At 31.5% G+C, this 13592-nt stretch overlaps 1 protein-coding gene across 2 annotated transcripts; it reads right to left on the bottom strand.

Annotated features, from left to right (window-relative positions):
• Positions 1–1055: 1055 nt before the first annotated feature.
• On the bottom strand, positions 1056–4588 carry LOC107914533 (dnaJ protein ERDJ3A). Of its 2 annotated transcripts, XM_041111419.1 has the most exons (8): positions 4348–4588; positions 3962–4017; positions 3414–3487; positions 2965–3279; positions 2801–2874; positions 2378–2719; positions 1930–2283; positions 1056–1791 (listed from the first exon to the last, which is right to left on the bottom strand). In XM_041111419.1, the coding sequence occupies exons 1-8, from the start codon at positions 4432–4434 to the stop codon at positions 1504–1506; spliced, it is 1590 nt and encodes a 529-aa protein (XP_040967353.1). In that variant the 5' UTR covers positions 4435–4588; the 3' UTR covers positions 1056–1503. The 2 variants fall into 2 exon arrangements, with proteins under 2 accessions (XP_040967353.1, XP_040967352.1); XM_041111418.1 differs by having other exon boundaries at positions 2801–3279.
• Positions 4589–13592: the final 9004 nt, after the last annotated feature.

Below are 13592 nucleotides of genomic sequence, written 5' to 3'. Positions count from 1 at the left end.
TCTAAATCTGAACTTCATGTCAAAGATTACAAACATATAATAAAATATTTCTTTTAAACAAATTTCACCACAAATATATTATATTTTTATTCAAATTAAAATATTACTAATAAAATTAACTAATTACATGTAAGTGAACAAACTAATTACAAATAAACAATTAAATATCACTCATAAAAAATATTATTAATATCCAATTCATTATAATAATTACGAATATATTCAACATTTTTCAGAAAACTGCTTAAAGTATAAAAAAAACCATAAACCATGAACTAATTCAATCAATTATAAAATCAAGATAACATAATAGAATATAACTACAATTTACATATTTACTACTAATTTTCTCCATAATAACGCTAAAACATGCGAAACAAATATTTATTATTTAATTTAAAAATAAAATATTGCTTGACATTATTTATTTAACAAACTAATAAATTTAAATTAAAGTGACGGAGCTTAGCTAAATTTGAAAATTGTCCAAGATTTTTATGGGCATTTTCTGAAATTTTGATGATTTTGTGGGGGTAATTTTCGAAATTTGGATATATTTTGGGAAATTTTTTTGGAATCTTCGAAATTGTGGGTGGAGAAGGTTTTTTTTTTCTTGGTGACGGAAATGTTTGAGTTTGGGGCTTAGAGAATTTATTAGGATTAGGTGAAGTGATTTGGGGTAAAAAAACCGGATTTTAATGGTGTGCAATTGGGCCTCGGTCTGCACATTTAATATGGGTTAGAATGTCAATCAGACCGAATCTACACAGTGTTTAAGGCCCACCAACACCCCCATTCCGATTTGTACCTTGATAAAGCCATTTTTTGTTGTTGCAGCAAACCTATCATTTGGGTAAATAATTTGAACCCACATTATTTCTTTTTATATTTTTTAATTATTTTCCCGCCACTACAAGATCAAATGTTAAGATCTGGCAATGCCGCCCCTCTGTAAAGCTATGAAGAACGGGTAAGGATGGGGAAAATATTCCTTGCTCATTCATATTAAATGTTGCTGATCTCATTAGATTTGGTTTGGCATTATTGGACGGATGTTAATGGTATCGATGATACGTCCACGTATATGTATTGATATAAATGTGCTATGTCTATAACTTGAGTTTATTCAATCTTTCTCACAAAATAATTCCATTCTAAGCTAGGAATTAACCTCTTCCCAATGAGCCACTCTATCAGAAATTCTGGGAAGTAGACCAAACAATCGTATCAATTTTAAGCTGTTGCACTTGCTGTCGAACTAATCATAAAAGAATGTCCCATGGTATCCCTGATTTTCCAGTCCGAGTACAAACACTGCTTTTTGTAAATGCCACTTTGATGATGCCCATGTTCCTTGACTCATAAAACAGATACGAACCATGATGCCATGTAGTCTGAATCCAAGGTATTTGTATTGTTTCTGTTGTTCAGAAGTTTATGAGTTCAATGACCTTGATGTTCAAAAACCAGAGCCTGTCTTCATAAACCCATTATATGTCTGAATCACTTGAGAACAGGTTTCTGTCTTGTCTTTGTAAATTGTATGTCTCCATTAAGAACAGAGCTTATGAATTTCTCTACCTCTTCCACGGTCATGTCACCTGAAAATGCTGCAAACTTCCCTTTCCGTCGTTTGAAGGCCACCAGGATGTTATCTGATGATTTATATCCAGATTTATCGAATGCACATAAAAATAATGGTTGCTTGGTAGCATCTAAGACGATGTAGGATACTGAATCCCTAGAATCCGAGGCCACATTCGGTCTCCTTGTTAATGATTTCTGTGAAACCTGAAAGTACATAGCATGCAACAATTGAAACAAAAAATGGATTCTTATATAATAGTTAATAGAATGGTGGTATCTACATGATTCACCATATATAAAATCATAATCAAAATACATTCTTTTAAGAGACAAAATCTTCACCTTAGATAAAAGGGACTCCAGCTTCTCCCTAGCTCTGCATGATCGGAATGCACCTATGATGCAGACCGGAGTTTTATCCCCACAAAGAGCGTCAGAGTTCGATGCTGTCAATAATGGTAACTTTCTCTGTGCAGAATATGTCTGATTCTTGCTAGCCTGAGATGAAGCTACCTTTTTATTCTTCTTTTCAAAACTATCAAGCAACAGGCTGAGATCTTTGATTGCAGACTTCAAATCCTTTACAGAAATACCAGATTTTAGAATGTGCTTCTCTCCATTGGGCAGCCATCCTATTATAGCCGGAAGTGCATCAACACCTAACTGCTTTGCTCCTGGTTCAGAAACATCATGAACCTACATGAATAGAGAAAGAGCCTGAATTGAATATAAAATCAATGAAACATTTAATCATAAGGTTCAACGCGTAAAATAGAAATTTATAGCATACCTCTGCATCATAGAAAGAGAATCTTTTATGATACAAGCCACTGAGAGCACGCCAGATAACAGGTGTGTCCTTTTTGGTAGAAAGGAGTATCACCCTTGGGTATTTTTCTAAATTACTAGAAGACAAGTCAAAATGATATAAGCTAACCCTTCGTGAAAACCTTGGTAAATGATCTTGGCAAAATGTTTTGACATTCTTAGCGACCAAATCACCCTTGTATTCTTCCAGAGAACCCTTCTCATTTCTTTTGTATGAATAAACAAACAACCTTAGAGCTCTCCCTGGATGCATACCAAGATCCTTACATAAAGAATACTCGGTTTCACAATTTATTCTCCCAACCTGTTGCAAGAGACCAGCCAGATATTAGAAGTGCTGATTAGCAAATACAAGTTATAAAAATATTTAGAACTGCAACTGCACCTTTATAGCTCCTTGCAATAAACCGGCCACCTCGTCTATGATAGATTCATAATGCTGTTTCCCCTGCTGCAACGCTGGTGTATAAGATAATAAAAGCCAAGTTATCCCTTTGTCAGATATTTCTTTTTTGAAGACATCAGAACTTATTGCTCTGATGCTCTTACGTGAACTCCTAGATTGAGACTGAGACCTGCTTGAACCACTGAAACCGCCAAATGGACCCTGATGGTTCATACCACCCCCAAAGAAGCTAGAGAAAATATCATTATAATCAAAGCCAAAGAAACTTGATCCACCAAAGAAGCGTGATCCACCAGGGCCGCCAAAGGAAAATGAGGAAGTTTGGGAACTTCCGTCCCCACCCATATGCTGCCATCCACCTGGTCCAGATGTAAACCCACTTTGTCCAGGCCCACCTTTTTCATCCCCATACATATCATAGTTTTTTCTCTTTTCCTCGTCTGATAAAATGTCGTACGCTGATCAAACAAGGATGAATCAGATCATTTAGCAGACAAAGACCTTATTTCATAATCCAAGGGAGAAAAAGAGAATGAATTAAAGAATATGTATACGAAACAAAGAAGAACAGTATGTAAGAAGCTGGAAATACCGTTGTTGATCTCAGCAAACTTCTCTTGTGCTCCTTTACTTTTATTCTTGTCAGGGTGGTATTTAAGGGAGAGCCTATTAAGTACAATTCAAGCAAAACAAGTAGACCGTTACATGATTCTCTAGGCATATGTATATATATATGCATATGCATATATAAGCATGCATGTATTATTAACTTACAAGATTCTCAAAAAACACCATAACAAGAACGGTAATGATTAACATTTCAAGCTGACAAAAGAAATATGATTCGAAAGAAAGAATAAGGAAAGTGAATAGTTAATATCACAAGTTCAGCATTTCTTATTCAACAGAAAAAAAATATAAATATATTTGATTCATTCCAGATTTATAGGGAACCTAATATGGAACTTGTGGATCTTTATTGTGCAGTGCAATTTGATTAGGGCTACCATTCAAATAATGTGTATTACGAAATCATGACCATATTAAGAACGAGTGAAGGATTAGTTCATAACCTAGTCCACCGAGGAATGTAATTCAAAAAACTTATAAACAGATGATATATTCAGAGAAAAAACATACTTGTGAAAAGCTTTCTGAACCTCTCGTTGGCTCGCGCTTTTCTCCACGCCTAGTACCTAAGCATCAAGTAAATTCTTTAGAAACTTTTTGGCCCCAAAAAAATCAAACTGCAATTCCCAAATCTGTGAAGTTGCTACTTATTCTTGTCACTCTCATCGAGAGCTCAAAGCTTTTATCCTTGATGTCCTCAACGAATCACTAAAGCTTTCGACTCAAGATTGTAATCTCCTATATGATTTCTAACGGACATAATAAATTTTTGCTAAATCTCTACAACAATTCAGTCTCCATATCTAAATGTTTCTAATCTTCATTTTGAAAAGACGACTGGTAGATCACATAACATGTGAAAAATAAAAAATAGAGAAGGGGGCAAAGCTACTAACCTTGTAAGGATCAATGGATTTGGCTTCCGCGTGTAAAACCAATAACGTTAACAGAAAAGCAAATGGTAATGGCGGTCGAATTTTCATATTCGTAAGAACTGAAACACCGCTAAAGATTTTGTTTTCTTGAGTTGCGAATCTTGATCTTTGAAGCGAAATGTGGGTTTGTATGAAGAAACAGGGAGCAAGAAGTAGAGTTGGGGAAGGGTGATTTATTACGGTTGGAAATTAAATAGGTTCCCGGGGGGGGGGGGTGGAATTTAAAACCTTCAGGATGGTTAAGGGAATGCTGAGGCCGTTAGGTACACGTGGCGTTTTGATGTGATAGCACGTGCTCTGGCCAATAGGATTTCGGAACGACTCTCCCCGCAAAACCAAACGTGCTTGCTGTTGAGATGCGTGCTGACATGAACTTGACTTATGTTTTCTTTTGGGCGGTTTGTCGTCTTATCCAACAATTGAAGTACGTATCTTTCCTCAGTGCGCCGGTTAGATTTAATTAAGGTGAAAGTTAAGGGATTGATTAAATGGATGGATTTAATTTTTATATCATTAAAAAGATTAAAAAAGTCAAATTTAATCAATTTAATTTTTATATGATTCAAAAATTTAAAAATTTAAATTTAATTAATTTAAATTTTATATTATTAAAATTATTTAAAAAATCAAATTTAATCAGAGTTGACACTCACTATTTAAAAAATGATATAAAATAATTTTTAAATTTATAGATCAATTCTACATAAAATATTTTTTCTATAATTATAAGCTTTCAAAATATGACACTAAACGTTAAATCTATTGAAATTTAATTTAATTTCATTCAATTCTTTTTAATAATATAAAACCTAAATTAATTCTTTTAGTAGAAGAAGAATCAATTTGATCTCATCATTTACTAGATGGATTTGTCAGTTACATTGACCTATTAATTAAGTGTAGTAATTAAGCTAACGTCCAATGTTGTAAGAATTAAATTGGAAAATTAATAAACTCAATCTTCAGCTTTTGATTCAACCATTTTAAAAAAATTAAATTAAATTATTGATAATTAAAATATTAAAAAGAAAAAATCAGGACATAATAAAAAATTCAAAATTTTATTATTGAAAAATAAAAAAACATAATCATAAATAATATTTTTTTCAATTATATGTCACTAATTAAATCGGTTGTACCACCAATTTAACTAGATAATACAATTCTATTTTGGTACAATTTTAAAATCAATATTTTTGTAAACTTTTAAAGAATTAAAATTCTAGTGAACTAAGGCTCATAATGTAATACCCCTAACCTGTATCCGTTGTCGGATTAGGGTTACGAGGTATTTCCTGACAAAACACAGTTCAGCACGTTCATATAATTCATTTCATGATAAAAAATATATCAACTTCTTTACAAAACTTTTCAATCGAATAACAACCATATATTCATTCATCTAAGTCAAATTCGCATATACGGACCACTTAATCAACTAAAACCAATCATACTTTATTTCTTATAATTCATAAACAATCCATGCTTCAAATTTCAATCACATCAATATCATCAGCCTATACCATTATTCGAACCAAACTTGTATACATCAAAGCCATGTTATTCGCTCCATAAATAAAGTTTTATTTTTATTTTTATTCCATATAAGCCATCACAATAATAGCATTCGCATACCTAATATAAATTCATGCATATATTATTACATTTCACATTCCTAGCATATGTTAAAACATCCATTTGCATACATTTAATTCATTTGCTAATTATCAAACGTACCATTTCATATTCCTATGTATATTCGTATATCAAATCAAAACAAGCCATATTAAACAACTTATTAATCATCCATATGAGAGTTATTTAGAAACATCATTATAATTGTCATTATTACCAAGTTATGCGCATTGCACTATAGCAACATTAACATTTTCAAACACAAATAACAAATTAAAGTACACTTAAGTCGTATGCTAATTTTTTTATGCCCAAAATACATATACACAACCAATCAATTAGCCATATATATTCGGTCATCAAATTAACCTCAATAGGCCATACTATTATCACAACGAAATCTCAATTAAGTATACATTTTGTAAACAAGCATTAAACCAACAATTTGACTTTTAAATACCGAACCATAAACAAACATGTCATTGGCATAGGTATTTATTTTACCTATCATTAGCCGAATATAAATATATATATCATATATCATAATTTATCTCACAAAATAAGCAAAGTAATTTTTATCATTCACACACTAATTTACAAGTCAATTTATACATCAAAACATAGGTCACAAATAAGCCACACCAAATAGCCAAATTCACATGGCATAGCATAGTTATTACATAGCAAATATGAACACATACCAACATCAAAATTTATCCGAATAATTAACCACATTACCATCATTCAACCTAAATTGTAACTATCCAGAAAAGCAAAATATACCATTTTGAGCACAATTGACAATTCAAGCATACTTATTCCACATGCAAAATTATCATGTTTAAACATCATATATTCAACCATTCGAATAGTCATCTATTCGATTATCAAATATAACTACAATAAGTCATACCATTATCACAATGAAACCTCAACTAGGTACACCAATTCATAGCTAATTTACTTCATTAACTGACCACATTATACATGCTCAAATGACCGTCCAATCATCTTTATAACATTATCATCTTTTGCCATTAACAACCGTACCAAATTAACCAGCATGCAAACAATCACATATACATAACTTAGCTTATGAAAACATATGCATTATAGCAAAAACACATCCATCAACCGAATCATTACTCAACCAAAACATGTAACCAAGACACCATACATACATACCATGAAACATACTTCCTAAAATAAGCTTATACCATGCCTGAATATACACAAACATTAACCTCATTAACAAGCCATTTTCGCATGGCTATATATATATACACATCAAAATGAACCATATCGAAACTAGCCTATACATGCCACGTAATCAAAAAAAAACTCAAAGCTTTTATTTACCGAAGCGATAACTAGATAGTGTGATGAGGTCTCCAACGACTTCCAACCCGAGCAAGTCTCTGAAACTCTATAAACATAGGAAAAACACACAGAGTAAGCTTTGAAAGCTTAGTAAGCCATAAGCAAATAAATCATCTCAATGATATATTTAATTCAATTTAACTTCGCCGAATTTAACAAATCTCAGCCACATATACATTCATCATACTCGTAAATTCATATGACCATATTAAGTAATTACACTTCTCTTATTTATCAATGAACATATAAACCATACTTTCAAATTCGAATAGTAATCGTTTGCTCAATCATATAAATCAAATTTGCACGTTTTAATTACATAACTAACTAGATCAAGTCATGCTTCACTAACCATTTCACATATATGCTAACCTTGCATCATAACCATGTTTCATACCAAATTAGCATACTCTACACCATGTTTCATGTTTCATAATTCCCATGTTCGAAACATTGGGCCACAATTTCATATAACGAGCATATGTAGCACAGCGTTCATTTCATTCATTGTCATATATTTCACATATCGCCATTTTAAACTTACTCATCTTTCAATCATGAATAACATATACGCTTCGTACGGACCTGAATCGGATATACTTTCACATAGTCATTCATTTCTCGTTATTGCCCGTTGAACCGTTTGGAATGAATAAGGATACTCGGATAGCTCGAAAAGCTCATACAATGCCAACGTCCCAGACATGGTCTTACATGTAATCAAATATCGATGCCACTGGCCCAAATAGGGTCTTACATGGAATCATATATGATGCCAATATCCCAGACATGGTCTTACACGTAAATCTTAAATCGATGCCAACGTCCCAGACGTGGTCTTACACGAAATCACATATCTGAATCTTATGTCATGACATATGTATCCTATACTATTCCTATGGTTCGTATGGGGCTTTCGGACGTCGTAATTCGATCGATTCAAGCTCGTAACTAGTTCTCCAATGCTTAATTCAATTTGGCATATACACATTTATTTATTATAATTCAATTTGGCACATATAATATATATACAATCGAATTTAACAATATTTATTTACTTATGAACTTACCTCGTACGGACACGAACGAACCGGACGACTATTCGACAATTTTCGACTTTTCCCCGATCCAATCCAATTTCCTCTTTTCTTGATCTGATTCAATTCAAATTTGACTTGTTTAATAACATATTCATTCAAATTCATCCTAAAATACATAAATGGGCAAATTTCACTTTAGCCCCTAACATTTCACATTTTCACAATTTAGTCCCTATTTCACAAAACACAAAATATTCAAAATTTCACCACACCCATGCATAACCAAATTTCACTAAGGTCCTTAGTAGCCCATTTCTTTCATTTATTTCACAATTTAACCCTTCAATTTACAAATTTCTCAATTTAATCCTTAATACACATTTTTACTAAAAATCACTTAATTAAACATGATAATCCATCAACATATATTTATTTTTCATCATCAAACCACAAAAACAACAAGATCTCATCAATGGAAAATCAAAAAATGCACAACCAATTCAAAAATTCAAGCATTGAGCAGCTAGTATGGAAGCAACGATCTCAAAAACGTAAAAAATTTCAAAAACTGAGCAAAGAACATACCTAATTTAAAGCTTCAAAGTGCCGAACCTAAAACAACAAAAATGGCTTCTTTTTTCTTCAAGTTTCGGAAAATAAAGATGAGCATGCATGACCATTTTCTTGTTTTTGTTTATTTTATTACATATTATTTCTTAATTTGCAAAACTAACCTTAATGATTTTAATGATAAAACTTATAACATAAGCCCATTATCGTCCATTCATAATTTCAATGATCAAATTGCAACACAAGGACCCTAAAATAAAAAGAACATAGCAATTTGGCACTTAAACAATTAGTAGCCAACTTTTGTATTTTACGCGATTAAGTCATTTTTATTAAATCGAGCACACAAACGATAAAAAAATTCACGCGAAATTTTCACACATATAAATTAACATGCTGTAGAAACAAAAATAATATTAAAATTTTTTTTCTAACTTAAATTTTTGGTTCTGAAACCACTGTTCCGAATAGGGTCTAAACCGGGCTGTTACACATAATATGCCCAACAAGTTATTACAATTAGTTAAGGATTTGAGGGTTAAGAATGGATAAGAATCTAAATCAAGATTATCAGTATCATATTAGTTGAGAATTTTTTTTGTATTGATAGTACCAGTATAGGTGTCTTTTTATTTATTTTGTTGAGGGATTTTTTACTCTTTGAAGAGGAGTCTGCAAAATGTTGTTTTTTTGGGTCTAGCAACCCCTTAACAAGTTCAACATTGTCCCCAATGGAAGTTTTGTCTCTCGGCTTTACCAAGGGCTTGAAGAGGCATCAAGTTCATAAAGTGGAGTGTCTCCTCAAGTGTATGAGAAGGTAAACCATGCATGCTGCATGTGGTCGAACTCTAACTATTCCTTATATGTTGGAAAAAAACATGTTCGGAAAACATAGCAGAAAATAAATTTAGGGAAAAATCAGAGTTTTAAAAATTTTTCCAAAACAAAATATTGGTTGTGATATCTAAAGTAATAAACAATTAATAAAAAATTTCCCTTTTCGATTTGTCTAGGATGAGCGCTTTGACCGAGTAGTATTCTCTGCTATCATCAAGCTCATGTCCTCCAAGTGTGAGCTCGCTTCGAATCAGAAAATTTTTCACAAAAACTACCAATAGGGTAATTCTGTAATTTTTCTAAACTTCTGGGTTAAGTTGTACATCAGAAAAATATCTCTAAAAATTTTCTCTTGAATTCAAGTGTGTGTCAGTGTTTAGAAAGTTAAACTATAATTAAACTCAATCACTTTAATATTAAATTAATTAAATTAAATATTAAATCTTATTAAAATAATAGAATGTTTATCTTGTATATAAACATTAAATTGGATTTAATATTAAGATAATCACTTTAATATTAAATTAATAAAATCCTATTAAAATAAGTATTAAATTAAATTTAATATTAAATTATTAAAATACTATTATTTTTGGAATAGTTAATTTAAAATCAAATTCTCTAGTAGAGTCCCAATAGGAGTGTAACTCTTCCATTGCTCAACTGCCAAAGACCAATCACCGCCAGCCACTGGAACGCTGTCTTTGTAACCGCCGGTACCTTCGCGTCCGGTGATGCAAGTACGACACCTTTACAACACCCGAGTCGGTTTTTGCTGCTACCAGTTCGGTCTGGGTCAATGATGACCTGACTGGTCCGGTCGAACCACCAATTGGACCATCAGCTTGGTTCGGCCAGTTTTTGGGTATTGGCCTCAGTTTTGGGATCCCGGGCCCAATTTACGATATCTAGTCAAATTTTTAAGTTCAATTACCCATTGGGCCAATTGTTTAACTTGAAAATTAATTTTCAAAAATATTATATTAATTTTAATTAATTTGATTAATTTAATTTTACTTTATCAAAATTAATTTTTCCAAAAATCACTTAGATTTTCCAAATTAATTTTTTAAAGAAAAATCTTTAATCAAATTCTCTAATTGAACAATTCTCACAACCACCTAATTTAATTCCATATCGAATAAATCAACTCAATGAAATTATTTCCAAAGTCGTAGAATTTTCTTCTAATTCAAATGCAGTCCAATCGAACTTTTGTTGAGATAGTGAATGGACTAATCAGACATATACAATTAGGCTCTAGTGATTGCAATTATGACTAAAAATGTCGTTTCGATAATTCGCAATTACTTAATCATGGAGTTTGTCCATAAGAAGTACCATGATTGAAAACTCCTTATTGTATACTATTTACGAAAGCAATTCATCCAACTGCTTTGTCTAATGACCTCGTCATGAGTGTGTTACCCTCATATGATATCCTTGATTCCTTTGAGTTAAATTCATTCACTCAATACAATCTTATTTTATCTCATTGTCACCATTGTGTCTTCTTAATGATTAATATGATCATTGTCAACAAATGACTATGATAAATTGCTCATTCGAGAACAAGCAACTCGTGGCGATGTTCCATATTTATTAATCCACACAATACCAATGAGAGGGTATTATTAACTCTTTAATTGAGCTATGAATTCCACTATTGCTAGTAAAGCCATGCCATACACAAGTCATGTACCCAACATACCAGCTATGGGCTCAATCATCTTTAGAGCATAAGCCTCCACTTATATCAAAGCAGATAAGTTGCATACGCAATGTCAATGACTAACTCAGGATTTAGGTAAATCATACCATGAAAGTCCAAAGTGAATTAATTCACAAACGGATTCAGAATTGATTCATCTTGGGTCCAGTCCAATGTATCATTCTACCAATGAATACATCTATGTCTCTACTTGTGTAGTCAATAGCTCCGATAGCTAAGACTAATCATCACCCTAATTGGAATTATGGATGACATAAAAACCCTTTCTCAGTTGTAACACCTCTAACCCATATCCGTCGACGGAATAGGGTCGTAAGATGTTACGGAATAAACACAATTCCGATCAATTATAATAAACATTACATAACCATATGAATTAGTCTCGAAAATTTACTAATTTTTTTTAAAAACCATAAACTAATATACCTATTATTGTATACATGTGGCATTAGTGATATGATAGCCTATACGAATCTCATATATATATATATACACATATACAACTCACATCTTACAACCAATTTTATAAATTTTAAATACAAATTTGCGAACTTGTAAATCACAAGTAAATATTTATATATAAAATCTCTTGCATTTATCACCTTAAAAATTACTTATACCATAAGTAAAGTTTCTTATCTTACTCTACATGTGTCCTAAGATACGTTTGCATGCATGTTATATCAAATCACACTTAAGACATAATATGTAAAATCACATTTATGGATACTCAAACATATATATATTTATATGGATAATATAGTAGAATACATTACCATTTTCATGCATATTATGCTACTACTACAACACTCTCATTTATAAATAAATGCATATGCAGGACTTTAATTAAATACAAACATATGTCATGTCTATTTGACGTATTACAATACATTCTCATTAAATCACACATAAACCATTTTCATTTTATCATGATCATACCTACCAAAGCACAAGTGGACAAAAATATATCGTAATAAACCTTGCCATATTTTTCGAACCCTAACAAAAGTTCAAAACATCAAATCATGAACATTACTAAGTCACAAACATATTCACTAGGTTCACAAATATATTTCACATAAAAATTCACATCGATGGATTAGTCGCGATTCTTTCAAGACATTGCTCATTTCTTAAACATGCAAGATTTATCACACGTAATAATCATAGATATATAACCTGCAACATTCAACCATAATCATCATAGACCATACCTAGCATGATTTAATTCAAACATTTTGATTAGCCATTTTCGCATGGCTTTATACACAACCAAAATTTATCATTTTAACCACACTTCAGCTTATACATGCCATAATTCGAATTTAACTTAGAAAGGTACCCCAAAATAGTAGATAGTGTGATGAACTTCACAGATGATCCCGAGCCTGTAACTTGATTTCTAATATCTATAAAACAAACAAGGATACACAAAATAAGCTAATATAGCTTAGTAAGTCATAAACAAATAGTAAACCCAACAAAGTATTTAATTCAATTAAGTTAATTATTATTTATAGTAACTAAATACCATTTAATCTCAAGTTATACTTATAAGTACATCCACATATATACATTCGCACTTAAACATCATATTGGCCGAATGATCAAATACACACATTGTCTATTTTTCAATCAACTTACCAACCACTTTATTATACCCTGTCGAATGCACATATTTATTTATATACAAGTAATTGCATTTTTTTTACTTGGCTGGATACTCACCTGACCATTTGGGTATATTAATATTCAACTTCCCCCCCCAAAAAAACACTAATTATATTATCATCATGCTTGCATATACTTTTACACATAAGCTAAAAAAAATATCACTATGTAGTATTGCATATATATACATAAATAGTCAACATTTAATTATGAGTCATTTTCTCATAATAATTTTATATAACTACAAGCCGAATATACATATGCTAACATCACTTAAAGTCATTATCATCAATTATGTGTGAATAAAACAAATACCATGTACCAACTTACCTTATCATTAA

Source organism: Gossypium hirsutum, chromosome A04, assembly GCF_007990345.1.
Source record: "Gossypium hirsutum isolate 1008001.06 chromosome A04, Gossypium_hirsutum_v2.1, whole genome shotgun sequence".
Classification (NCBI taxonomy): Eukaryota; Viridiplantae; Streptophyta; class Magnoliopsida; order Malvales; family Malvaceae; genus Gossypium; species Gossypium hirsutum.
This window is presented reverse-complemented; position numbering and strand designations above follow the sequence as displayed.

Coding starts and splice junctions, on each gene's coding strand:
- LOC107914533 (XM_041111418.1), bottom strand. CDS start 4,434: ATGAAAATTCGACCGCCATTACCATTTGCTTTTCTGTTAACGTTATTG. Junction 4,018..4,347: donor AATCCATTGATCCTTACAAG/GTTAGTAGCTTT, acceptor CTTGATGCTTAG/GTACTAGGCGTGGAGAAAAG. Junction 3,280..3,413: donor GTTTGCTGAGATCAACAACG/GTATTTCCAGCT, acceptor TTGTTTGATCAG/CGTACGACATTTTATCAGAC.